The 27691-nt window shown below is 46.5% G+C and overlaps 2 protein-coding genes across 2 annotated transcripts in view; both read left to right on the top strand.

Annotated features, from left to right (window-relative positions):
* Positions 1 to 1356: 1356 nt before the first annotated feature.
* Positions 1357 to 18826, top strand: ZNF333 (zinc finger protein 333). The gene is made up of 12 exons (XM_033134469.1): positions 1357 to 1445; positions 4208 to 4251; positions 5260 to 5383; positions 5826 to 5921; positions 7205 to 7287; positions 10271 to 10387; positions 11500 to 11587; positions 15086 to 15165; positions 15788 to 15914; positions 16324 to 16419; positions 17160 to 17236; positions 17719 to 18826. Exons 2-12 carry the CDS (start codon positions 4213 to 4215, stop codon positions 18814 to 18816), a joined length of 2025 nt encoding a protein of 674 aa, XP_032990360.1. The 5' UTR covers positions 1357 to 1445; positions 4208 to 4212; the 3' UTR covers positions 18817 to 18826.
* Positions 1357 to 27691, top strand: part of LOC117037930 (zinc finger protein 333) — a 1118586-nt gene continuing 1092251 nt past the window's right edge. The window contains exons 1-2 of the mRNA XM_033134468.1: positions 1357 to 1445; positions 3332 to 3411. The gene's annotated coding sequence lies outside the window, so the exon portion shown is untranslated. The remainder of the gene's footprint in view (positions 1446 to 3331; positions 3412 to 27691) is intronic.

Genomic DNA, 27691 nt, shown 5'->3' with positions numbered 1-27691 from the left:
TGCAACAATGTGTTGGGTTAGTTTTATCGGAGTGGATCAACCTCATCTCTTTTTCCCTCTCTCCTCCAAACTCCACTTGGAGCACCTTTGCAGGAAGGAGATTTGTAATCTTAGCACCTAGCATATCGTAATCAACTGATGCTCTATAGATATTTATCTGAAGAAATAATATACATGTGCATGATATGTAAATATTAGGGAACTGGTTACAGTGGTTGTTGCTGAGGAGATAAATTTAGGGTTGGACTGAGACCTTCATTTGACTTTTCCTATGTGTATGTATTATCTATACTACATAACATATACATAATTTTAAGAAAGGTCAGATTTCCTATCTATTGTCTTGAACAGATTTTTGCATCTTATTTTTAGTGAGAAAGGCAAGCTGTAGAAGAAATAAGATACAGTTATGTGCTGCTTAACGATGGTGATATGTTCTGAGAAATGCGTCATTAGGGGACATCACAGAGTGCACTTACACAAACTTAGATGGTCTAGCCTACTACACACCTAGGCTATCGGGCATAGCAGATTTGTCCTAGGCTACAAACCTGTACAGCATGTTACTGTACTGAATACTGTAAGCAATCGTAATACAATAGTAAGTATTTGAGTAATGGCTTGCATTACATTAGGACAGCTACTATGTCACAAATGATATGAATTTTTCAGCTCCATTACAATCTTTATTTTAAATTAGATTAATTAGGGTGACAACGGTTAGTAAAATTACATAGGTTTTAAGTGTACAATTCTATAATACATCATCTATATATCACATAGTGTGCTCACTACCCAGAGTCAGTTCTCCTTCCGTCACCACATATTTGACCCCCTTTATCCCCTGCTCCATTATAATCTTATGGGACCATGGTATATGAAGTCCTTAGTTGACCCACGTGTCCTCATGCAGCACATGACTGTATACAAACCTATTTTTAAAGAAAATTATTAAGATTTTAAATCTTAATCTTTAAATCTTTAAAATCTTATCCAGGATATGTTTTTCTAGGGGACTGGATTAAGCCAAAGGAGAAAGGTGGAGGTCGGAGAAGGAGGAGGAAGGTTAAACATGGCAGTCCCAACGTGCCAGCGAGGCCCCGCCCTCCCCTTCCCATGAAGCCCAGGACCCGCTCTAATTCCCGCCCTTTGGACCTAAGCTTCGCCCCCAGCCTTAAGCATCCCGCAAAGACCCCGTCTCCCAACCCCACTCTCCAGGTCCTTCCGATCCAACTCCAAAGCCTAACTCTAGGGAGGAAACTAGAATTGCTCCTCCGAGACCTGACAATCAGAGCCCAGGCCACTTCCGCTTCCGGCGCCCCCCCCCCCCCCCCCCGAGACCAGAAGCGGAAGTGCGCGGCGGCGGCGGCGGCGGCGGCGGCGGCGGCGTCTCTGCTGGGTGCTCACGGCATGCTGCGGTGGGAGTATCTCCCCGGGGTTTGCAGGTGCGGCTCAGCCCCTGGGGAGGGCGGGGAGCGGAGAGCGGGGCCTTACGACCTAGGATAGCCTCTCCCGCCGACGTGCTTTCTCCCGGCGGTCGCCCTGGTGCCGAGATGGGGCGCGCACAGCTCGGCCCCGCAGCCGTGCCCCCCACCCCTGCGGCCCTGCACCTCTTCCTCAGGTAACCCCGCTCCGGGCCGCCGGGGCTGCCATTCATCCATCGGAATCACGAAGTGCCATCCAGGTGCTGCACCTCAGGAATGGTGACACCGGCCAGCCCCAGCCCTCACCCATCCTCGATTTGTAGGGCCGGACCCTAGCGCCCTTATGCAACATAACTGTTTATAAGCAACTCACGTTTTATTTAATATGGCATTTCATATGATCGGGCTTTGTAATGGAAAAGTTAGGTCTGAGTCTACGTGTGCTAATTGGTTTGAATGACTTGTCAAGTAAATTTAAAAAGTGGAATGCACCCTCTATCAAGGGATGAATTAGATGACAAGACTTTTTTTTTTTTTTTTTTTGGTGACAATTTGCAGTTTCTAAGCTTAGGACCTGTTTACTTAGCTTTCGTTACGTTTTCCTTTTATTTCTCTTTTTCTTTTAAAACGTAGCGTTCGTTACGTTTTCCTTTCATTTATTTTTTTAGAGTTTTTTTTTTTTTGGTGACAATTTGCAGTTTCTAAGCTTAGGACCTGTTTACTTAGCTTTCGTTACGTTTTCCTTTTATTTCTCTTTTTCTTTTAAAACGTAGCGTTCGTTACGTTTTCCTTTCATTTATTATTTTCTTTTCAATCTGTTACTTTTACATTGTGAGTGTCAGTTTTTTTCACTGTCAGGTGAGGGTGTCTTAAGAAAAGCTATTTCTCAGTTATCTCAGAGGTCTGTCAAGGAAAAGTAAGACTCTTCAGTGCTTTGCACCTTGGCTGCGTTACCACAAGCCTGTAAATCACTGCAAAGCTTCAAAACATACGGGCCTCCAGGAAAAAGATGACATACATAGCTTTGTTAGTACTGAGAATTGAAATTGAGTTGAGTTGGCCATAAATGGGATGTCTTTATTTATTTATTTATTTATTTAAATAAGGTCAAAGCTCACTGTACTGAAAAATGAGGAAAAAATTCTGGAGGAAAATTAAACATCAGATTTCAGTTTTATGAGTGAGATGTTTGTTTTCAAAAGGAATACGTGTAACACCTTGCCTTTCTGGAAAGGATTAGTGTTTCTTAAAGACATCTGAAATCTGTTGTGGATTATGTTATATGAACAGGCACTTTAAGTCATTTTTATATTTATTTTTGTGTTGTTATATTGTTTTGTATGCTTGTGCGTGCACATGCCTTCTTAGGATAGCTATACTGAATTGTTCTTTGGGAGTGTTGATATTTGGCACATTTCATTGGGTGTTGCCTTGGATGGACTGGGCCCCATACAGGGTGAAACAATGCCACCAAAATAGATAGTGTGCTTGTGTCTATGTAGTTTTTATTCTATCTGGGAAGACAATTTAAATTAATCATGACAAGAGTGGTATGGAAACATGGAACCATTGGGGAGGAGGTCAGGGAAAACATCTTAAAAGGGTCCAATGTTTGAACCTAAAAGATGAGTTGTATGTAGCTAGACAGGGGTTTGGGCTGTGGAGTAGAGACATGAGAGACCATTCCAGATGTACAATCCCTCAGGTAGTACAGAGCCCGGTGGTTCCAGGAGCAGAAAAAAGATAGGGAAAGCTGGAGGAAACAGTGCAGAATGAATGAGCCAGGTTGGAGAGGAAGGCACGACACTGAAGGTCGTGGTAAACTTTGGACCTTGTTCTAAGGCCAGTGGGAAACCACTGAATCGAATTTTAAGTAGGGTAATGACGTGATTTTGTCTGTGATTTAGACAGAACTGGCTCCTGGATTGAGCATGGAGTTTGGGATGGACAAGAATGAATGCAGAGTCTGTATCTGTGTAGCAGCTTGGTAAGTTCAGGACGCTGATGATAGTAGTTAAGTCTTGAAGGTGATTGTGAAATTGGAAAGGATGCAATGTTTGAGACATGTGTAGGAGGCAGAATTGAGAATTTGGTGATTGATTTATTCTCTACTACCTGATATAGAGCAGGTGTAGGCAAACGATGGCCCATGGATTTCTGACCCAATGCTGGTTTCTATCAATAGTTTTATTGGAACACTTTTTTTTTTAAAAAATGTGTTCTCTATGGCTGTTTTTGTGCTACAACTGCAGTTAAATATAGAGATCATCTGCCCCATAAACCCTAAGATAGTTACTATCTGGCCTTTTAAAGAAAAAGTTTGCCAACCCCTAACATATAAAGTACTTACTATGTATCAAGTGCTGTGCTGATGGCAGGATTTGGGGTCCTGAAAAAAGTAGACGCAGGCCTATACTTAGTTTTTACATCGTGGCTGGAGAGACAGAGGCAAAATCACCTAAATAAATAAACATAAAAATCACAACTTGATAAGGGCAGTGGAGAAAAAGTAGAGGGTGTTGGAGGTATCTTGAGGGAATATAAGAAGAGTAATGATCCTTTTCTTAGGTGAGAGGATGTAGTAGAAATGATCCGGTCCCGTGGCCTGAAAAGTGGTACGCGGGCCCTGGATGTTGCTTACTAAGATACATTCCCTGTAAGGGTTTTTCGCTTGGTCACCCCAATGGTGGCCCACAAAAATGGAATTATCTGGGTTAAACGCTTGTTTGGTGCTCTGCTTTCACTATCACTCCTTCTTATACTTCGTTTCTCTTTTATTGCAGAGAGGATGTCTGCTGAGATCCTAAACCCTGGCACTGGCGTCATGGTGAGCGGTTGGGGAGTCTGGATGGCAGGGGGGATAATTATGTACTCTGAGCCCTATGCCCTGTCTCCTTGCCATCAGCTGAGGAAGAAAGGGGCAGGGAGTATGGAGCATCTTCTCCCCTGCTTCGGGGGACCTGGAGCATGGCCTCTGGAGGGAACTGGCTTGGGAAGAGGGTCCCCACAGAGACCCTGGGGCCCTGTGCCTAATTCCGGAGTCTGACTATAGAGTGGGGCTCATTTAGAGCTGGCTGCAGACCTCCTCCAGGGCCATCCCTGCTCTCTCTTGTAAGACTTACTCTAAACACATGTGGCTGTAGAAATTTAAATTTAAATTCATTAAAATCCAGTAAAACTGAAAATTCAGTTTCTCAGTCACCTGAGCCACATTTCTCAAGTGCCCAGTAGCCACACGGGTGGGGGCCGCCCTTTTGGCAAGTGCAGACATAGGCCATTCCCATCCTCCCAGAGAGCTCTACTGGATAGTGCTGCTCTAGAGAGCCCTGAAATTACAATGCCATTTCTCAGAGGCAGCAGCAGTCCTATTTTAACAGGCATAAAAGATTACTACATGCTCATAGAAGTCTAGGGACGGCATGAAAATTAAGCGGTCAAACCCAAACTGCTCATGCCTTAAATAAGGAAAAACTCTCTAGGCTGAGAAGTCCAAGCTCTGCCGTCACTGGTCAGTGAAGTGACAAAGAAAGCCACAACTTATACTTCCGGATTTGTCCAAATGTTAAAAGAACCATAAATGTTTTTGGCTTGCAGGCAACTACTAGATTCTGCCTTTGCAGCACAAAAACAGTCATGGAGACAGGTACACAGATGGGCATGGCTGTGTGCCAATAAAACTTTGTTTACAAAAACCAGTGGCCCCGGGCTTTGCTGAGCCCTGGACTGGAGAGAGCTCCCTGTCTGAATGTTCCTGCGCTGGGTTTCCTTCCGCAGTCGTCCTGCAGCACGGTGGGGATGGTCCTCGCTGAGCCAGTGTATGTGTGTGCCGTCTTAGGAGTCAGTCACCTTCGAGGATGTGGCGGTGAGGCTCATCCAGGACTGGGCGTTGCTGGACGGTGCTCGGAGGAACCTGTGCAGATACGGGAAACTGGACAACTGCAGGACGCTGGCTCCCGGGGGTAAGGCTGGCACCACTCCAGCCCTTCTTGTACCTAGATGCCAAACGCTTCAGGGCCTGTCACATGACCACAAAGGTCTGGTGTGGGCCTGGTGGGGTTTACGGTTCACCGGTTTCATCATGGAGCTCCATCTGTTGCACTGACTGCATTCTCTCCATAGTCAGGACCTGTGTGGGTCTCATTGACTTTGGCCTTGGACTTTAGGGCCTAGATAACCTGAGCCCCGTGGGGCAGAGAGGAGGGCGTTTGTGGTTTGGGCCCTTGTGAATGAGCTTCACTGAGTTCATTAGAAATTGGGTATGCTCACTTTGCCACCGTTGTACTGGCCCAGCCAGCGTCATGAGCCGAAGTCCACGTGGAAGCTGGGTGGCTGGTGGGGAATCGTTTGTTTTCCTCTGCAAGTCCTCCCTCCCTCAGCACGTGTGTCTTTCTCCATGAGCAGGGACTCCACCATGCAAACCCAGGCTTGTTTCCCAGGTGGGGCCAAGAGAAGAGCAGAGGGCAGCAGAACGAGGCATTCTCCGTGCCATGGGTGTGGGTGAGTACCGGGGGCGCCAGGCGCAGGGATCTTGTGACCCACCCCATCAGAGGGGCTGTTAGTTGGGAAGGGTCAGTCTGATAGCATTTTAAAGGCTATTCTGAGGGGAAAGAAGGCTATTTGGGGTGCGGTTTCTCAGGTGAGTTGCTTTAGCTTTTCTTCTGTTTTCACATTCTAGCATCCTCTTATACTTACCGTTGGTCTCAAAACAAGATATGTTCCAATTTCTCTGATTTGAACAAATTTGAGTTAGTCACGTACCATAAAAGTCAGACTTTTAAAGTGTGCAATTCATTGGCTTTTCGCATATTCACAAAACTGTGCAACCGTCACCACTATAACTCCAGAACATTTCTATCACCTCAGAATGAACCCCATTCTCATGAGCGGTCACTCCTCATTCTCCCCTCCCCCCAGGCCCTGGCCACCACCAGTCTGCTTTCTGTCTCTCTGGATTTGCCCGTTCTGGACATTTCATATCAATGGAATCATATGACATGTGACCTTTGGTATCTGTCATCTTTCAGCATAATGTTTTTGAGGTGCATTCATGTTGTGTGTGTGTCAGTGCTTCATTCTTTTTAAGGCTGAGTAATATTCCACTGTGTGGAAGGACCACATTTTGTTTATGTATTCTCTGTTGACAGACATTCTTGCTGTTTCTACTTTTGGGTGATTGTGAATAGTGCTGTTGTGAACATTCACGTACAAGATTCCATATGGACTTGTACATATGGATTCCATATGTTCAAGATTCCATATGGACAGTCCTCTTGGGTATATACTTAGAAGTAGAGTTTTGGAGCGTATGGTAACCCAATGTTTAACTTTGGAGGAACCATCAAACTGCTTTCTAAAAACAGGTGCACCATTCTATGTTCCCACCAGCGGTGGATGTGGGTTCCGATTTCTCCACATCCTTACCCACACGTTTATCCAGTTCCTCTTTAAGTTGAACATTTCTGTGTGTGTTCTTTGTCTAATTGCTTCTTACTTATTTCTCTGATAACTCTGTTTCTGGCAATAGCAGTCTCACTCCCCATAGAATCTTTTGCTTGGAAAAATAGCCTCTCATTTCCCCTTGTTCCTGTCACTTCCAAAATCCACACACAGCTCTACTCTTTAGAGTCTCACTTTACTCACTGATGCCTTCTTCCCTTTCAGTGCCTTTCCAAGTTTAGGGTCAGTATATTTTTTGAAAAAGCCTAATTTTTTGTGTGTGTCGATTTCATACCACTATTTCTTTCTGAAAGAAGTTTCTCCCCCACCCCAATTCATTTTAGACTGGGAATCTCAACCGAAACCCAAAGAGTCTATTCCTGTGCAGGATATTTTGGAGGAAAATTCGTCCCATGATCTGCAAATGGTAAGATTCACGGCGGGTGATCCTCATTGGAGAATCTGAGGAATATGTGACATGGAAATATACCCCAGGGCCAGGGAGCCATTTGAGCCAGGGCATTCCACTAGGGCACCCCCCAGTGTCTGAGAGGACACTGTGACTGTAACTGTGAGTGTGACTATTTACGTAGTCTGTGACTGATAAGTTTGGGTAAACTCTGCCTGTCGTTCAAGACTTTCTTTCTAGAAGTTTCCCCCAAGGAAGCATTTTTATCAATGTGAGTCAAGACGTCGATTGTGTGAAATGTGATTTATTCTGCAGTAATCATGAGAGACATGCTGTCTGTTAGGGACGCCCCAGGAAAGTTAAGAATGTGGGAAAACCTGGTGGTGGAGCCTACGACATCCTCGAAGAACTTGACCTGTGTAAAAAAGGCGCGCCTCTGAAAAGGCTGAAGATGTGCCTCTGACAGGCACATTCCCTGGGCGCGGCATGGATATCACGGACGTTGGCGAGCTTGTCATCGTCACTCGCCCCTTGTCAGGAGAGCAAACTCTGCCTGGATAGAAGGCCCCAATATTTTAACTGCGGTGGGAAAGGCTTCTGGAGGAACTGTAGCCATAACTGGATCAAGAGAACCCAAAGGAGAGATAAAGAACATGGGAAAGTTGTCAGGGATCCCTCCCCACTTAGGAGACAAGTCGAGACCCCCAGACTGGAAAGAAGCCCTTTTGAAAGTGGGGGAAAAGCCTTTAGAACCAGCCCGCACATTACAGTGTATGAGGAGATGCACACAGAGCCCTTCTGTCCCCGCTTTGGCCCTGAGTTCCCGCCTCCCGAAACTACAAGAGCTTCCAAGGTTTGAGTTCCCATTCTTGGGGATTTTGAGGGTTAGGGTTTGGATAGGGGGACATACCCTCTGGGCTGGGCCTGCTTATCCTGGACCCTCTGAGATCTCTGGGCTCCCTCAGTCCGTACCCCTCCACGTCTGTCATGGATGGTGTTGGCCTCAGAGCATCAGAGATGCTGGGCTAGTGGACGGCATGGTGTGGCCTGCGTTGTAGAGACCTCTGTTCCATTCCTCTGTCCTGAGCAGGGGAGCTTCAGGCCTGCATTACCTGGTGTGGGCTTCGGGGCAGCCAAAACCCTCGCCCTGCACGGCCTGCAACAGACCCCAGGGCAGCTGAGACCGTCCTCCTCCCCTCCTCCTGATTGTCCTTGGTTTACACTTGTTTAGGTAGAGGGTGTCTTCCAGTAGCTGCTTGGGAAAGGGCATGTGGTTTTCAAGAGCTTGAGATCTGCAAGTGTGTTATTGGAGCTGCTGAATTGCAGGGGCCTCCTCTGATGTGATCAGAGCGGTAACCCTGTTACACAGCACTCTGTGTGTCAGTGTCCAGCCCTCAGTTGACGCTCGTTGAATGATAGATGCTGGTGAAAGCATTTCCAGGGCCCACCTGTGCCCATGTCTAGATCAGCAGATGGACTGTGAGAGGGAGGGAGGGAGGATGAGCCTCGAGAGGACCCCCTTTCCAGTTTCTGTGACTCTTCCTTCAGTTTGGGGCTCCAGCACTTTTCACAGATCTCAGCTCCAGCTCAGTAGTGAACACCAAGTGTGGGAGAGAAGGGGCCTCTCCTGCTGTGTCCGAGCCGCAGGAAACAGGTGGTCACAGAATGTTCTGAGTGGGCACAGGAAATCTACTTCCAGACACGTGTGGAAGAGAAACTAGGCATTTCATCCCTGAAGACACACATCTGCAAAGTGGTAGAGCTGGACTTGGTGCTGGCAGTTGAATCCAGGCCTAGCTCCTGAGAGTACTGTCTTAGCCACCAAGATCTGCCTGAGGTCACATGACCTACCACTTGTTTGATGGTGTTGATCCTTTCGCCAGCCCTTCTGGGCCATTTCAGGTGTCACTGCGCCGAGGCCCCGTGTCCTCCCCCTCACAGTCAGCTAGGCCAGGGGACGGGCAGGCACATAGGGAGTTGGGAATTGCTCTTAGAAGAGCCCCAAAGGAGACTGAGAATGGGTGTCTCCAGCCTCAGCCTTCCTACGCCGCCTCTTTTCCACAACACCTGGTTCTTGGAGGCTGGGGTTTCACCGCCCTTGTTCTCTGCCGGACGCACAGTGCCTATACTAGCAGTGTTCGGGAAGTATGTGTTGAACAAATAGGCTCAACTCCTCAGAACCTTTTTTTCAAGAAGAGTGATCTGTGTCAAAATTACTTTGAAGAAAACATTTGTCTCAAAGTATACCCATGGGTTTTAATTTATGGAGGTGACTGAGTGACGACACAGGCCGGTGCCACGGAAAGATTTTTTGACTTGTTTCTTGAGAGGAGAAGGCTTGTCATGACACATGGGCGCACACAGGACAAGTGCTCGGGTCAGTCAGGAGGCAGAAAGGGGTGAGGGAAGAGTCTAGGTCAGAGCCTTTATTGGGGTTTTCACAGGGCAGGATAAACAGGATTGGCGAGTGTGAATAATTCTGGGGGACCTCGAGCACAGGAGCTGTCCCTAGTTGTCTGGCACCTGGCCTGGGTGATTTAGGACGGGCGTGTAGTGCCTTGTGTGAGGTGGCTAAGGAAGTGGTTCAGAGGATGGGCTCTGGATGGCAGGGGAGACGTAAACAACTGGAGCCAATAGCTTGGCCCTGTGATTAACGGATGCTAAACGGACAAGTACAGAATCGAAGAAAACAGACCAGTGTTCACATTCAGAACCAAGGGCTCCCAAACTTTCTGTGGTCAGACATCCTGCATTGCCTCTAAGGGCTGTGGCCTAACTTCCAGCCAGGGCCCCCAGAACCAGAAAGGGGCCAGGTCCGTTGTGCTCTGTCCTTGGAGCCCCTTGGTGGTGGCTAGCGTGGAGCAAAGAGTCACTAGGTCTGAAACTGCCAGACCCGTGTGCCATCTTCTGACGGCACTACCCCAAAACCGGGGGTCTCTGAGCTGAGAACAGCCTCAGTGCCACCTGTGTCCTGCTCAGCATCCTCCGTGCCTTTTCCCAGAGGCCGGGGCTGGACCTCAGGATGCAGGTGAGGCCCATGACGGGAGAGAGGAGGATGCCTTCAACTCCAGAGGACCAGTCAGCTCTCCGGGAGTCGCCTTGGCCTTCTGGATACACAGTAAGCCTGGGAGGAGGTTTGCCGCAGGGACCCCAGCCAGTAAGGCCTGGGGTTCGGGATTTCTGTAAGTGAGGAGGCTGGAGGGGAGGCAGGAATCTAGGGCCCACTTTTGGGAACTGGGAACATGCTGGAGGCCCAGGCTTAGCTCCTGGTAGAAACTACTGAACAGGCCCTAGTGTTTCTGCATTGAAGGTGACAGGTGGCAGGAGCTGACACTCAGGCGCTGGCCCTGGCCCTGCCTCGTCTGGCTCAGCCTTTCTTCCTCTGATCCAGCCATCCTCACACGCCCCAATCCCTTTGTCCATGGCCAGGAAACCTACAGGAATGAGTGGGTCCTGTGACCCGAGGGCTGGGTGAGGAGGGTCCGTCCGGGCTGAGTATCTGAGAGGGACACTGTAAGGTGTGCGTTGAGCTCCGCCCGGAGGAGAAGGGGCCTCCTCCCACCTGCTCGAGGGGCCCATCGCTTCCCCGAGGGACCTGCCGCGTTTACTTCGCCATCCACCATCAAGCCCTGTGAGCTTTGCCTTCAAACTATAACCTACGTCTGACTGCTCCTCCTGTCCCCACTGCCACTGCCCTGCCCAGAGCCACCGTTAGTTCTGAACCCCTGGGAATGCTGCTGCTTCCACTGGGCCCACCTTGGACACGGGGGCCAGAGGCGCCCCTCAGAATACAAGTCAGGTCGGACACCTTTCCAGTAGAGGAGTGTTCCGATCCTTCCTCCACGACAGGGCTTCCTTCCGGAAACAACTGCCTACCTCCCCTCATTTGCACAGGGCCATCTCCGCAGCCCCCCTCTGCCCCTCAGCCTGCTAGCACCCCCTGCCCGCTTTGCCCCAGCTTTCCCCCACAGCTGGAGGCTGCTCAGGGAAGGCCTACCCCACCCTGGACCCCTGTCCCCATCCCACCCTGGAGGTGTAGTTCTGTCACAGTGATTAGCCTTGTCTTGAGGAATTGGGTAAATCTGGGCCGGTAAACAGGGCGTGTCTCTCCTTTTATCCGTATGTCCCCCAATGCAGGGCCAATTATGCAAATTCAGTCTGAGTGAACAGGTGTGAGTGGATCCCATTGACCACTGTGTGACTCTAATCTGACCCTGTCGCTCTGTCCAGGGGCTGAAGGTGGCTGTGCGGATTCAGAGGGTGGCCACGCCAGAGCCTGCGCTGGGCCTCCCCGACCTGTGGGTGTCCGGGGATTCTGGTGAGTGAGTGCCAGATGGAATGGCCCCAGAGGGCACTGCTGTCCTGTGGGAACTTGCATCTCCTGCCTTCGTTTCCTGGGACTGCAGACATTGCCCCATACCATCAGGAGGGAAGACAGTGGCCTCTCATTATGTATTCACGGGGAAAGGCACTTTCACAGTCCTCAGACTTTTCTTTCTTTCTTTTTTTTGGGGGGGTTTCAGATCTTTCAGTTAAGAAAGAGCAGGCCCCACTCAGCTGTGGCAAAGGTCAGACGTCTCTTTGGGAGAGATTAAATTTTTCACTACACAATTATGGCAGTGCTGAAGATTACAGTTGAATTTACTATAAATGGCGCATGTTTTAACTGAGCTTTTAAAAAAATGAAGGTTAAAAGGCACATTTCCTGAGAAACAAGGAAAATAATTAATTCTAGAGGACAAATAACAACTTTAATTGCAAGGCAGTTGTTTCCTTTTAGCTTGCCTTCTAGTGAGAATAATAAACTTTGTTTCTTAACAACATCATGTAGTCTTGCACCTGGAGTCTGTATTATATCATTGACAGGAAGTAATCCTTTTGCGTTCCTCTTCAGTGTGTTCTAGGCCTCTGGGCCGAGCCCGACCTTGTAGTACTCTTGAAGTAGTTGGAGTACGCTCTGCTCTTGAGGTGCTCTGTGACTGTCCTGTGGTGTGGGGGCACTGGGAAACCATCAGAGGCAAAACACGGCCCTCCTCCCCCATGGAGCTCCCAGTCTGGCTGGGCAGTCGGGTTTTTAAATGAAGACCAGCATGCGATGGGAGCATGGAACATGAGGACTTTATCTTGGGGTAGAGAGGAGTTCTGGGAAATCTAAGCTTAGACCAAGGTTTCTCAACTGCAGTGCTACTGACGTTGGGGCCAGATCATTCTGTGTTGTGAGGCCATGCTCTGTCTCGTTAGCAGCGTCTCAGGCCTCCATCCACTGGATGCCAGGACCCTGTTTCCTCGAAAATGAGACCTAGCCGGACAGTCAGCTCTAATGCGTCTTTTGGAGCAAAAATTAATATAAGACCCGGTATTATATTATATTATACCCAGTCTTATAGTAAAACAGACCGGGTCTTATATTAATTTTTCTTCCAAAAGACGCATTAGAGCTGATTGTCCGGCTAGGTCTTATTCTCGGGGAAACACGGTAGCACCTCCCCTGTATTAGTTTGCTAGGGCTGCCATAACAAAGTACCACAGACCGGGTGGCTTAAACCACAGAAATTTGTTTTCTCACAGTTTTGCAGGCCTGAAGTCTGAGATAAGGGTGTGGGCGTGGTTGGTTTCCTCTGAGGGCCGTGATCTGTTCCAGGCCTCTCTCCTTGGCTTGTGGACAGCTGTCGTCTTTGTTTTCCCTCTGTACATGTCTGTCCAAATTTCCTTTTCTTATAAGGACACCAGTCATATTGGATTAGGGCTTCATTTTAATTTAATTACCTCTTTAAAGGTAAAATAATGACCTCATTTTAATTTAATTACTTCTTTAAAGACCCTGTATCCAATTGCAGTTATATTCTGAGATACTGGGGTTAGGACTTCAATAATACGAAGTTTTGGAGGGACACAGTTCGGCCTATAACCACCCCCTTCCCCCCTATCTTGATAACCAAAAAGTCTCCAGGTGCTATGGACTGTGCCTCCCCCTTCATATGTTGAAGCCCTAACCTCCCGTGCAACTGTATTGGACATTGGTCCTTTAAGGAGGTGACTAGGATTAAATGACGTCATAAGGGTGGAGCCCTGACCTAGTAGAACTGGTGTCATGTGAGGACATAGTGAGAAGGTTGCCATCTACGGGCCAAAAAGAGGGTTCTCACCAGACGTGGAGCATGCTGGCATCCTGATCTTAGACTTACAGCCTCCAGAACTGTGAGAAAATAGATTTCTGTTGTTTTATTGCCCACTTGTCTGTGGTATTTTGTGATGGCAGCCTGAGCTGGTCAACTAAGACACCAGACATTGTCACATATCTCCTGGGGAACAAGCACTGGATTAGATCATAATTACGGTACCATTTAGCTTGGCCAGATGTAGGGCTGTTTGGAGAAGGTTTGGAGAGCGGATCTCCGGCCTAGGAACAGCATCTGTAAAATCCCTCAAGGGGCCAGAGGGCTGTGGGCAGGGAGCAGAGGGAAGTGGAGAGTGGTGTGAGCTGACTGGAGAGCAAGTGGACTCCAGACCATGCAGGGCCTGGAAGTGTGGGAAAAGAACCAGGCCATCTCCTAGGTTACCAGGAGCCAGGGGCGCATGAAGGTCAGTGGTGCCATGCACCTGTGCTTCTAACAGCCTTGCAGCACCTGGGACGAAGATGGACTTCAGGGAGGACATGAGTGGTGGGTGAAGGCGGTTAGGAATGGAATGGTGGCGGCCTAGACTTGGGGTGAGTGTGGAGTCAGTGTGGCAGGGGTCCCTAAGACCACTCCCAGGTTTGGTGGCTCATAGAAGGCAGCATAGAGCTGTGCGCGTGGCCATGGTTTGTTACAGGGAAAGGATACAAAGCAAAATCAACCAAGAGAAAAGGCGCATGGGTGAGGTCTGGAGGGAACCAGAATCCTTCCTTGCCTCACTTCATCTTAACTAATTACATCTGCAAAAACCCTATTTCCAAATAAGCTCACGTTCTGAGGGGGAACACAATTCAACCCCTAACAGTCTGCCCTCTGCCCCCCGCCCCACTCACCAGTTTATGTCCTACCCACATGCAAAATACATTCAGGTGATCCCAGCATCCCCAAAGTTTTCACCCATTTCAGCATTAACTCTAAGTCCAAAATCTCATCAACTCAGAAAGTCCCAAATTTCATCATGTAAATCATCCAAATCAGGTATGGGTGAAACTTGGGGAAGGTCCATCTTGGGGGCAAAATTCTTCTCCATCTGTGAAGCTGTGAAATCAGAAAACAAGGATTTTGCTTCCAGAATACAATGGTGGGACAGGCATAGGGCAGACCTTTCCGTTCCCAAAGGGAAGGGAAAAAGAGGTCCTGGGTCCCAAGCAAATTAGAAACCCACCTGTGCAAGTTCAAGGTCTGAGAAGAATCCTATCTCGAGGCTCTGTTCTCTGCCTGCCTGGCGGCAGCCCCGCCCTCTAGCTCATGCTGGATATTCCATTCCTGTTCCGCTAGATAGGTAGGTGGAGATACTGGAGCCGATGGTTGGGTGTGTGGGTCTGGAGTTCAGATATGAGTCAGCCTAGGGTTTTGGTAGAGGTGGGAATTGACGCCCAGAGGGGCAGGTTGCCAGCTGAGGCAGAGAGTACTGAGGGAGAAGAGAAGAGGAAGGTCTGGGACGGGTTGCCAGCCAGAGGCATGATGGAAGAGGAGCTTCTACGAGACCAGGAAGGAGGCTGGGGGTGCGGGCACCTGTGTGTCCCTGTGAGTGTGTGCATATGTGTGTGTACACGTATGGGCACTCACAATCAGAGTGGGCAGTCTTTGGTCCTGCGAATGGCTTACTGGGCCTCACAGCTCCCCACCTTCTCCTCTAGCTCTGCCTGCCCAGGACCCTTTGTGGCTCCAGGAGGAGAGTGTAGAGGACGATCCTGGGGTGCTGACCACTTGTGTACAGGTAAGTTAGAAATCCTTCTTGCTCTTCTTTCTTGCTTTGCTGCCTTGTCCCCTTCCCATGGCCTGGAGCTTCTCGACTCCACAGAGCGGGTCTCCAGGCATCCAGACGCTGGGCCTCTAGCAGGGGTGGGGGACAGGCCAGGCAACGACCCCAACTCGCAGTCAGACCTTCCCCAGCCTGTTGAATGCTGTGTTTTGCTGAGCGTCAGGAGGGAAAACAAAGCAAGGATGTGAGCTGCCCTCGTCTCATATCCTTCATGGCCCCCTGGAACAAACAGTTGTCATTTGTCAAATATTTCTCTCTTGCCTGTCACTTGCCTGCTCAGGTCTGCTGTGGCCTGGGGCTGGAGGGCTTCCTGGCTAGCTGTCAATAGCTAAGTCCTGTCATGAAGTTAAGGTCCTTTGATGCCACGCCTCTGGATGCTGTCCCTCAGGGAGGGAAGGGTAGAGAGGAGTTCTAGTTTGAGGCCTGAGCCAAGGGGTAGATTCTGAGGTGCCTCAGAGCCCCGTCTGAAAGTCCTCTGCACAAGGTGTCCATTCCCCAGGCCTGCCAGCCCCCCACCATCCTCTTGTGTATTGGCAGGGGTGGCCCCTGGCTGAGTCGTAATGGGTGTGCATTGTAGGAACCAGTCACCTTCGCAGATGTGGCTGTGCTCTTCACCCCAGAAGAATGGATGTTTCTGGACTCTGCCCAGAGAAGCCTGTACAGAGACGTGATGCTGGAGAACTACAGGAACCTGGCCTCTGTGGGTAAGGCTGGCCTCCTCGCTTCATCCATCCACTTACGCAGCATGTATGCGTTCCTGGAACTGTGCTGGTTTGGAAACAGGTGAAAAGACAGATGAATCCTGCCTTCATGGTGCTTTTAGTCTAGTGACTTCTAGAAATGAAGATCTGTCTGCTACTTTTGGGCTTCTCAAATGTATCCCTGAGCTAGGCCCTAGGTTTTGGGGACTGGAATGTTCTAGTGTCCTCTGGGACCCTGTGAGGGAGCTTGTACTTTGGTTCCTTAGTGAAAGAGCTCTGCCGTGTCCATCAAAATTTAGGCATACTTGTTTCACTACTCCCATCCCTAGCGCCCCTAAAGTCTAAAGAATATGAGCCCTGGTTTCATGGCAGGTGCAGTCTGTTCATACCATGAGTCTTTCTCCACGAGCAGGAGATCAACTATGCAAACCCAGTACGTTTTCCCATTTGGAGCAAAGCGAAGAGCTGTGGACCACCGGGAGAGGAATCTTCCCAGGAGACTGTCTAGGTGAGCACCACGCAGATTGGGAGCGCCAGCTCTGATTGGTAAGATGAATGTTAGATTTGGAAAGAATCAGAAAGGGAAACACTTTCAACGCCTTTAACGGAGAAGGCTGTTTGGTTGATATCCCTTAGTAAGTTCCACCTTCTTTCCTTTCTCCCTTTCCTTTTTATCTCTAATACTTTACTCTGGTTTCGTAGAATGATTTATCCTACCTCCTCTTCACGTTTAGCATTTCCATGTGTATATTTCATCCAGTTCCTCCTCATTATAGGTCCTTATTTATCTATTTATTTAAATTTTATTTTTCATTAAAGTTTATTGGGGTGACAGTGGTTAATAAAGTCACATAAGTTTCAGGTGTACAATTCTGTATTACATCATCTATCACATTGTGTGTTCACCACCCAGAGTCAGTTCTCCTTCCATCACCGTATAGTTGATCCCTTTTACCTGTTTTTGTTAATACTTTGTCTCAACATCAGTCCCAATCTTCATAGAATCTTTTCTTAGTAAATTATCTGCTACTTCCATCCTTTTTCCTGTGATTACATCACTCCTCACGTAACCAAATACCTTAAAATTATCCTTTACTCTGATACATTCCTCCTTTTCACAATTTCTTCCCATATTTAAGATCAGTATTTAAAAAAAAATCCATATATGCCGAGCTTACTTTTTTGGTCACCTTGGTCCTGCAGTTTCCTTCTCTGCATGCTTAATTTTTTTTCCCCTCTTAATTGCAGAATCTCAACTTCAAACTCAAGAGTTAATTCTTAACCAAGATATTTTTATGGAGATTCCATCCATTGGCATGAAAAGGGTACGGTACACAAGGATTATTCTTGGTCCTCTCTAGTAGGAAAAGTATGGGATTGCTGTTGGTTAGAAAAACAGCACAAGAGGCCAGAGAGAGATTAAGGCAGTGGGTGCTCACCTAGGAGAAAGCAGTTTCTGGGAGAGAGTCTGTGAAATGAGGGAAAACTTGAAACGTAGATCAAGACGTGTCTTCACAGAGTTCCCACCACTAACCGTGTTCATAAATGTGACATAGATTGTGCATTTAGAACTTATTTTAGCCTTAAACTATTCATAAAAATTCTTTATCTAAGAAGCCCATGAAAGTAATGAAAATGATACCTCTTTGTGGCAATGCATCCACTTAGGGTAGAAATGGTCCAGACACGGGGAAAGAGGAAAGGCTTCAGCTGTAGAAATGTCTTGATCCTCTACACAACTCACTTGGGGGTGAATGTCTGTGTATGTAATACAGTCTTTGGTCTTCACATTTTCCTCAATTGACAGGAGCAACCTCTGAGTAGAGAAAAGCTCCACAGATATGATGAACTTGGGAAGCCTTTTAACAGCATCAAACAACTTTTTCAGTATGAGAAAATTCATGCTGGAGGCACCCCCTATGCACGCCAAGAGAATGGGAAATCCTTGTTCCAGACCACTCACCTACTGGTGCATGAGAAGATCCGTAGTGGGGATAAAACCTATGCATGTGACAAATGTGAAAAATCCTTCAGATACAGCTCCGACCTTCTCAGGCACGAGAAGACCCATACCTCAGAGAAGTGCTTTGAATGTCAGGAATGTAGGCATGCCTTCAAGTACTCCTCCAATCTGCGGCGCCACATGAGAACTCACACGGGAGAGAAACCCTTTGAATGTCGTCAGTGTGGGAAAACCTTCACGAGGAACTTTAACCTGATTTTGCACCAGAGAAACCACACGGGTGAGAAGCCCTACGAATGTAAGGACTGTGGGAAGGCTTTTAATCAGCCTTCCTCTCTGAGGAGCCATGTGAGAACTCACACCGGCGAGAAGCCCTTTGAGTGCAGTCAGTGCGGGAAAGCCTTCAGGGAGCACTCGTCACTGAAGACGCATCTGCGAACTCACACCAGAGAGAAACCATATGAATGTAACCAGTGTGGGAAGCCCTTCCGGACGAGCACCCACCTGAATGTGCACAGGAGGATCCACACAGGGGAGAAACTTTATGAGTGCACGACTTGTGGCCAGGTGTTGAGCCGTCTCTCAACCCTCAAGAGTCACATGCGAACCCACACGGGAGAGAAGCCCTTTGCGTGCCAGGAGTGTGGGCGAGCCTTTAGTGAGCCGTCATCCCTCAGAAAACATGCGAGGACCCACACCGGTAAGAAGCCCTACGTGTGTCAGGAATGCGGGCGAGCCTTCGGTCAGTCTTCACACCTCATCGTACACGTGAGAACGCACAGTGCAGGGAAACCCTATGAATGTAATCAGTGTGAGAAAGCCTTCAGACACAGCTCTTCACTCACCGTGCACAAGAGGAGTCACGCCAGGACAGAGAACGTTAGGAATGGTGTCCTGCCTTTTTCAGTGTCCCATTCGTATGGTGGGCCCCTTGCTAATTAACTTGCAATTTGGAAAGAAACATTCGGGCCTATAATCATCTCTCATAGTACTCGTTTAGCTATATCACATGTTTTAATGTAATTTCATGTTCGTTTGATTCTAAATATTGTCTTAGTTTTCATTATCACTAAATCTTTGACACATGACTTATTTGGAATTAGATTTTTAAATAACCGTATATGGTTATGTTTTTGTAGAGGTATAATTACTTACAGTGGAGTACATAAATCTTACGAGTTGGATGAGTTTGACAGATGTATACATATATGCAACCAACACCCTACTCAAGATACAGAACATTTCTGTCATTCTGGGAAGTTCCTGCATGTATCTGGGTGTTTTTTAGTTGCCTTTTTGTTGCTAGTTTCTAATTTAATTAAATTTTGAGCAGAGAATGTGGTTTTTGTGTCATTGAATCCTAGGTATTTTCTTTTGAGATTTGCTTTTAGGTCTAGTATGGTGCATCCTGCTAGTTACATACCGAAACTGCACCTTCTTCATTACAATAGAACCTAGGGGTTTTGTTCAGATTGGTAATGTACACTGTAAAAAAACCTCCATCTCCCAGTCCTGGCAGTTAGGGGAGGCCATGTCCCCCCAGTTCTGGTTAGTGTGAGAAGTTGTTGGATGTGACTCCTGGGAACGATGTTGGAAAGAAGTGGTTTCATTTAGCCAGTCCCTCTACTTGCCGTTTGTACCAGCAGACACGAAGAGCCATCCTGTGACCATGAGAGTGTGGCCAGAAGTCACAATCGTTCTGGTTCCCTAGTTTGTGTCTTTGTGTGTCTGCACCAGCCCTGGACTGTGCAGACACTTTGTTTCTGGAGATCTTGTTACACGAAAAAGATGCATTTCTTACTGGTTTTTAGCTGTTCTCACAGGGTTCTGTTTTTGTGTTTTGAAAATTCTTTTTGCTGAGTATAACAAACATATGTAAAAGTTCATAAATCTTAGTGCATACCTTGATGAATTTTATGTATGTCTGTACCACCGACATCAAGATATAAAATATTTTATCTCCCGGAAGGTTCCTGTGGGCCCTACCCCACTCAATGAGCCCCATCCCTAGAGGTAACCAGTATTCTGACTTCCATCACCATACATTTGTTTTACTTGCTCATAGAAATGAAACCACACAGTATGCCCTCTTGTGTCTGTTTTTTTCACTTAATATAATGTCCATGAAATGTATCTTTGTTGTATTACCATTTAAAAAATCACTGTGTAATAGTCCATCATCTGAATATACCAGAATTTAAAAAGTCTATTCTGCTTATGGACATTTGGGTTCTTTCCAGGGTTGGCTGTTATGAATGAAGCTGTTGTGACTGTTCTGTGCAAGTCTTACTGTGGACATGTTCTCATTTCTCCTAGGAATAAACCTAGGCATGGAACTGCTGGGTCACTGGGGTGGCATATCTTTAGCTTCAGTAGATATTGCCAAACAGTTTTCCAAAGTGGTTAAAACAATTTATACTTCTGTCATCAACGAATGAAAGTTTCACTTGCTATACATCCTTGACAACACTTGCTACTGTCAGTCAATTGAATTTTAGCTACATTAGCGCGTAAGTGGTTTCTTGTGTTCTCATTTGCATTTTTTGGTGAATAATGATGTGGTAGATGGTTGCCACAATTTCTGTCATCCCTCTGTGGACATCTCTTTTCAGTGTGACTTTTCTGCTGCCATCAAGAGTTGGGGTTTATTTCTCTACCCCTTGAAGATGAGCTTGATCACATGACTTTTTTTGGCCAATGCAGCATTATCAAACATGACGAAGCAGAGATTTGAAAAACACATGTTGGGGTTTGCCCTCTTTTAGCTGTGGTTAGATTCTTGAGAGCAAAGCACCAAACACCAGACATGTGAGTTAGGTCACCTTAAACCATCTGTCCCCAAGCAAGTGACCAGGTGACTGAAGTTGTACGAGTGACCGTAGGTGAGGCCGTCAGAACTGCCCAGCTGAGTTCAGCTCAAATTGCTGACTCACATAATTATGAGCACACGAGGTGGTTATGCAGGAATAGACAACTGACACAAGTCATCTGGTATCACAAACAGGATGCTGCTGTAACAAAAACGTAAAATGTGGCATTGACTTTGGAACTTGGCAGCTGGAAAACAGCTGAAAAGGGGTGAAGGAACCCAGCAGCTGGAAATGGTGAAGAAACTTACTAGAGGTTAGAAAAAGACTACGTAGTAGGGAAGCCATTGACATTTAAAATGTCTGTGGTAACTTGGAAGGTAGAACGTGTACTTGATGAACTTGTGGATCTGGCCAGGAGGGAGGCGCTCTCCCCCATCTCGTCCTACCCCAGTCTTCTTCATGAGTGCCTGCTGGTGTTCCAAGAAGAGCTTGCAAGCAGGTGGGCACTCTCCTTGTGTCTGACGCTCCCATTCTCTACCCACACACCAGCCCACACTTGGCCTTTAGCAGCTAGTCAGGAATTTTAGCAGAAATATTACCCCCTTGTCTGGTGGTGCTGTCTTCATCCTGTGCTACAGGGGAGCCAGTGCTTCTGTCCGCCTCTCTTCCCCTAGATTTCAGGCTATAGTCAGTTCCCTGTGACTTGAGCTTTAAGAAAGCCACACTTGAGCTTTAAGAAAGCCAGGTTGTCAATTACTCAACCTGTTTTTTCTTTATTTTCGAAAAATGTACTGGGGTGACAATGGTTAGTAAAATTACACAGGTTTCAAGTGTACAATTCTGTCATACATCATCTGTATATCACATTGTCACAGAGTCAGTTCTTTCGTCACCATATATTTTACCCTTATATCCCCCGTCTCCTCTTACCCTCTGGTAACCACTATTGTCTGTGTCTGAGTTTTTGTTTCTTTGTTTATCTTGTTCCTTTGTTGCTTTCAGTTTTATATCTCACATATCAGTGAAATCATATGGTTCTCGACTTTTTCTGTCTGACGTATTGCACTTAGCATAATCTCAAGATCCATCCATGTTGTCGCAAATGGCACTATTTCATCTTTTGGCAGAGATAAAGAAGATGTGCTGTGTATACACAGTGGAATACTACTCAGCCTTTTCTTGTTGCAATGGTGGCAGCAATGCATACTAAGTTTCTACATCCAAGGCAGAAGCCAGAGACGGGGTTCTTCTTAAAAATAAATAGTTTTTAGAATTGTTTATTGAACTTTATCTTCCTGTTTTCTGTAAAGTTCCATGAGATGAGACCACGTGGAGCCTGTTCAGTGTGACTTCCTTTAAGCCTAGCACTGTGCTGGGAAGACAATAAGCTTTCAATATGCTTGTTAAGTCTATGTGAATTCATATTGGGCAAGTGCTCCCAGGTGGAGGTGTGTATGGTCTCAGCCCCTTAGGCTGTAGGTTCCTCTGGGCTGCTTCCTCTCACCCTCAGTGAGAATTTCTGCTACCTCAGAAATTCACCACCCCACAGCCATCTACTCAGGATGAAAAGAGCACAGTGTCTGACATTCATGGACCATTTAATAATAGGCAGTTCTGAGGCTTCTGGGTCGGCCTGAGGCTGTGCTCAGACTCTGGGAGAGCACAAAAGGAGTGTGTGTGAGGATCAAAGATTGCCTTAGAACACTGATCCCTCTGTCAGACCTTCAAAGGACACCTCGTCCCAAGAGGGGTATTTCTGAAATATGAATGAGAGGGTAAGGTGAGCATACTGGAAAGGCAGGCAGGCACACGGTGGTAGCCGAGGTAAGCAGGATTTTAGGTAATGCCTATTCCTTTTTATTTTTATTTTTGCCATGAAAATATAAAACTTTGCAGGTCAGAGAAAGCCATTGGTTGATCCATGTTATTAGGTTAGATGAAGTCATCTAAAAGATGAGAGTAGATGAAGCATGCTGGTGCCGGTTCCCTGGAGTGGACAGTAGAGGGGAGTTGAGGTGAGAGGACTGCAGGCAGAAAGTCTGTTCATCACAGGGGTTTCATGCCCCTCTGAAGTGCCAGGCTGGGGGAACAGCCCTGGATGTGGAGTCCTGTGTTTCCCACAGTTGGATACCTCAGGAAGAGACCATGGAAGAATGGTGGGTTGAATGTCAGTCTGCTTATGGCTTTGCCCCTTGGTCTCTCAGAGTCCTTTGGTCACCTGATCACTTCAAATTTACATTTTTTTGACTCCTATTTCCCGACTCCCCAAATCAACTAGATGTAGGACTACAGGCTGGCTATCAGGGGTGCTCAGAATCCAGGAATCCCAACCCAGGTGTACGAAAGTCCTGCTCTCTGGATTCCTGAATCTCCAGGTTGACAGATTCCAATGTAGGGAGAATCCCAGGCCTTGCCAATGTTCTAGCTGTCTTTAAGTCTCAGGAACCCGGCCCTATGGACTTCCAGTTTGGGGTTCAGACTCCAGGACTTCTGGTTTGGGGACTCCAGAGATAATCTGATTCCGGTTTTGGGATTTCAGCAATTGCGTGACTCCTCAGAAGGGAGCAAGTTGAGGCTGTGTTTCTCCCACATCGGCCCCATCGCAACCATACCTGGTGAATGGGGGTGTGGGTGATGCTTTCAAGAACACCCCAAATGTTGGCAGCTTGACAGAGAAGCCCTTCCTTCTTTGGTATCTGGATGCCTGTTTTATTTTTGTGTAGAAATGGATTTGCCCGGGCAGTTCCTGAATTGCAGAGGTGGATATCAATTAGCGACTTGGTCCCCAGCGTAGAACAGTCTTGGGTTTGTGCTGACCTTTAACTTACCCTCTCCCAGATGCACAATTCCCAGAATCCTGGACCAACAAACATCACTGCCTAAGACTCTTTTTGTGGATCTCTACTGCTCTCAGTATAAAGTTCAAGTTCCCTAGCCCGGCCATGATGAATCACAGTCATGTGATCCCGTTACTCATGTGGAAGAAAATCCACCCCTGAGATGCTCCCTCCTTTTATCATTTAGCCCACAGTGCCTATTGCCTATTCATTTCTCAGCTTTCATTTAACAATTGATGCTATAAAGTTTATAGTTGATGACCATTTTCTGTGTGTTGTCAGGCACCGAGCTAGGCTCTCTACCCAAGGTGTTTTCCTTTTCATTTTCTGTTTTTCTTTGTATCCACTCCGGTTATACTAATTAAGAGAGCGATTTGGTTGAAAGAGCATCGGCTTTCCAGTAAAGAGCCCAGAATATGATTCTTGTCCCTGCCAGTTACAAGGTTTGTGATATCAGACAAGTTTCCTCATTGAATGACTAGTAGATACTCATCTTACAGAGCAGGAGCCTTTTAGTGAGCTAATCCTGAAGCTTCCTTTTGGGGGCAAATTACATCCTTTGCTCCCTTATCAATCTCAAACTGGCATTACCACCAAGTGTGCTGACTAAACAGTCACCAGTAATACCAAGAATAAAAAGCAGAACTGATAATAAAAAAACAACAACAGGATCTGATAATAAAACATGAGGAAAATGCATCCATGCTAGATGTCACTTTATCTAGGGATCCCACACATATGAATTCTCATGTGGTTGATTTGGACAGGAATATATATATGTGTATATATATATATATATATATATATATATATATATATTTTCCTCATGTTTCATATATATATATATATATATACACACACACACACACAGACACACACACACACACACACACACACACACACACACATATATATATATATGTCAAAATCAAAGATAGAAAGTTCTCCACAGCTGAGGTTGACTGCCTCTGTACCATGAGACACAGCTATTTACCATTTCTCCCCGGTAGGTAGAATTATAACCACATGTACAGTCCATTTCAAACTATCTGGGAATGTTTACAAACAGGAAAAACTAATCAATGATGAGAGAAGTCAGAATAGTGGCTACCTTGGAAAGATGTGGAAGGAAATTATGGGGAGACTGGAAATGTTTTATGTCTTGATTGCTTGGTTACCTGGGTTTGCACACAAAAATTCATCAAACTGGGAACTTGTGATCTGTGCACTTCATGTAACTCATTGAGTGCGTTCTATATACACCAAATATAATGTGAGAACTATTTATCCAGTTTGAGAATCTTTGTTTCTTTTTCTTTTTTCCTAACTTGTTTTTGCACTATCTGGAAAATGAAAGAATAATGGGGTAAATAGGATTTTATTATTATTATTATTTTAGCTTCTCAGAAGAGGCTGATACTTGGGTCTAGGAAAAGACTTGGAGATTACATGGGGACCTTTCATTTTTCTACCCATTTGATTATTGCCATAACATTAAATCCCCGAAATTTATGACCTCTCTCCCTCCCCAGACGTGTTAAGAAAGATCCGATGTGGTTAATCTGTTGGCTTTTCGTGGACCATTGGGTCATTTGAAGGGCCATAAGTGTACAATTGAGGAGGACTTCCTTGAGATACCAACTTCAGTTTCTTTATTCTTTTTTTTCTCTCTGGTGCCTGGTAGAATAGCTAACACACAGTAGGTGCTCAACACATGCTTTCTATTTTGTTTCCTGATTTTGAAGAGATATTCATCACTTATGTAGCCTCAGCTCTTTTTAGTCTGCTATGGGAAATGCAATTTCTGACGAGAGGCCATGTTGGGCAACTTCTGCATTGGCCTAAATGCTCTGGAGATTGTACAAGAAGCAGAAAAGCAAAGCCGGTGCCTTCCCAGAGGTTAGAGGTAGATACTTACATACCACACACTTAAGAGTTTGTGATGTTGACCAACATGTAAAATCTCATGTTAGATATGATGCCAGAACTCATATATTTTTCACTCTGGCTATCATATTTTAGGAAAGGGCATAAAGGGAACAGGGAAAATAAATTACTTGAGGAGCTTAGAATTCCAATCTCAAAAGGACAAATTTGGAATGGATTATTGGATACAAATTCAGTCATAACTGATTTCGTTCATAGTTGAAGAGAAGCTGATTTCAAACCATAATACTGTATTAGTGTATTCATACTACTACTCCTAATAGTGGCTAACACGTATTGAGTACGTACAATGTGGTAGTTACTCTACTAAGTAGTTTATAAGTATTACTCATTTAGCTCATGCAGCAGACCTCTGTGGGAAGTACCGTTATTATCCCAATTTGATGGATGAGGAAATTGAGACACAGAAAAACTCAGTAACTTGCCCAAGGATACATAGATAGTAAGCAATGAAACAAGACTCAAACCCAAGCAGGCTGGCTCCAGAGCCTGTATCCTCAATTCAGATCCAAGTTATAGGTTATATTAGTTTTCTGTGGCTGGTGTAACAAATTGTCACAAACTTGGTGGCTTAAAACAACAGCAACAATGAAAATGTATTCTCTCACAGTACCGGAGACCAGAAGTCTGAAATCCAGATGTAGGCTGACAGGGCCAGACTTCCTCTGAAAGCTCTAGGGCGGAATCCTTCATTGCCCCTTCCAGCTTCTGGTGGCCCCAGACGTTCTTTGGCTTGTGGCCACATGTTCTGTGAATAGGTCATGCATACAAAGCAGCCCCCTAACGTGGAAGAAGCCGAGAGATCAAAGAATGAGACAGACAAGTCTAGCTTGTCAGTTAATAAGTTTAACAGGGAACTTTGTACAGAAATGTGGTCCTGGGTGGCAGCAGAATGTTCAGATCTCCACAAGTCTCACTCCTTAGACCACCCTCTTATATCCCGGTAAGAAATGAATCTACCTGCTAGGAAAGGAATGCATGTGTGATAAAGAGAACAAAGGGCCAGATATTGAGATGCTCTGGTACCAAGGTGAGATGAGAGATAGATAGCATTGAGGGCGCCTTGCCCCAGAGGAAGGATTGATGGAATTTCCATGACTGAAGCCTCTGTGGATTCTAGAATCCACCTGGGGGAGGGGAGGGCTTCAAAGTTCAGGGTTCATTCACTCAGAAGTTAAGATGGCAGATTAGTTTCAAGGGGGAATTAGTTTTTCAAAATGGAGTCATCTCTGTTTGTATACTGTATCATTCCAATTTCTGACTCTCTTTACATGGCCTTCTGCTGTGCGTGTGCGTGTGTGTGTGTGTGCGCGCCATTGTGTCCTTTTGTCTTATAAGGATACCAGTCATTGTATTTAGGGCCCGCCTGGTTAACCTAGGATGATCTCTTTTCGAGATCCTTAACTCATTATACATACAGAGGTAGTATTTCCAAATAAGGTCACATACTGAGGTCCTCGGTAGACATGAATTTTTTGAGGATACTATTTTTTATGGACTGAATTGTATCCTGCTAAAAAGCACTGGCCCCCAATAAAGTATACTTGGAGATAGAGCCTTTAAAGAAGTAATTAGGGTTAAGTGAGGTCATAAGGGTGGGGGTCTTAATCCAGTGGGATGGATGTCCTTACAAGAAAAGAAAGAGATACCAGTTAAGACTTACCACCTCCATTGGGAGAGGTTGGGGTTTCTAAGACGTGTCCCTGTCATCAGCTCTCTGCGTATATTGTTTCCTTACCTGCAGCACCTCAGGTTCCACAAAGGCTTGTGGCTGTTGGTGACTGATTCCTAGAGGAGGCCCAGGAGATGGAGGGGACAGGGCTGAGAGCCTCAGACTCCATGCAAAGTGCAGGGGCCTGGTGTAAGGAGCCTGGGGGATGCTGCTGGAAGCTGTAGGCTGTAGGACCAGAGGCCTAGTGGGGAGGCAATGGCCATGTGGACAGGAGTTGAAATTGGAGCTTGACTCCTTTCTGTCACCTCTCTGTCTTTCTGCCCCAGGGCTTTCTGTGCTGCAGCTGTTGCCATTGGGAGCTGAAGCCCTGAACTCTGGACGTGAGTCTGCCCAGCCAGCCCCATTAGTGACGGAAGCTGGGGAGCATATGCTAGGGTTTGGGTTCCTACACCAACAAGGGGGAAGTGGGGACAGGAAGCTTATTCTGCAAGTGATCAGAAGTGGTCTTCCTGTTTCTTTCTCCCCAAATGCCCAGAGTTTTCTGAGCTCTT

This window comes from Rhinolophus ferrumequinum, chromosome 18 (assembly GCF_004115265.2).
Source record: "Rhinolophus ferrumequinum isolate MPI-CBG mRhiFer1 chromosome 18, mRhiFer1_v1.p, whole genome shotgun sequence".
Classification (NCBI taxonomy): domain Eukaryota; kingdom Metazoa; phylum Chordata; class Mammalia; order Chiroptera; family Rhinolophidae; genus Rhinolophus; species Rhinolophus ferrumequinum.
This window is presented reverse-complemented; position numbering and strand designations above follow the sequence as displayed.

Excerpts from the sequence above, each read along its gene's own strand:
- ZNF333 (XM_033134469.1), top strand. The coding sequence starts at position 4,213 with ATGTCTGCTGAGATCCTAAACCCTGGCACTGGCGTCATG. Across the intron at positions 5,922-7,204 it reads TCTCCGTGCCATGGGTGTGG|ACTGGGAATCTCAACCGAAA; the intron begins GTGAGTACCGGG and ends AATTCATTTTAG. Across the intron at positions 15,915-16,323 it reads CAGGAACCTGGCCTCTGTGG|GAGATCAACTATGCAAACCC; the intron begins GTAAGGCTGGCC and ends CTCCACGAGCAG.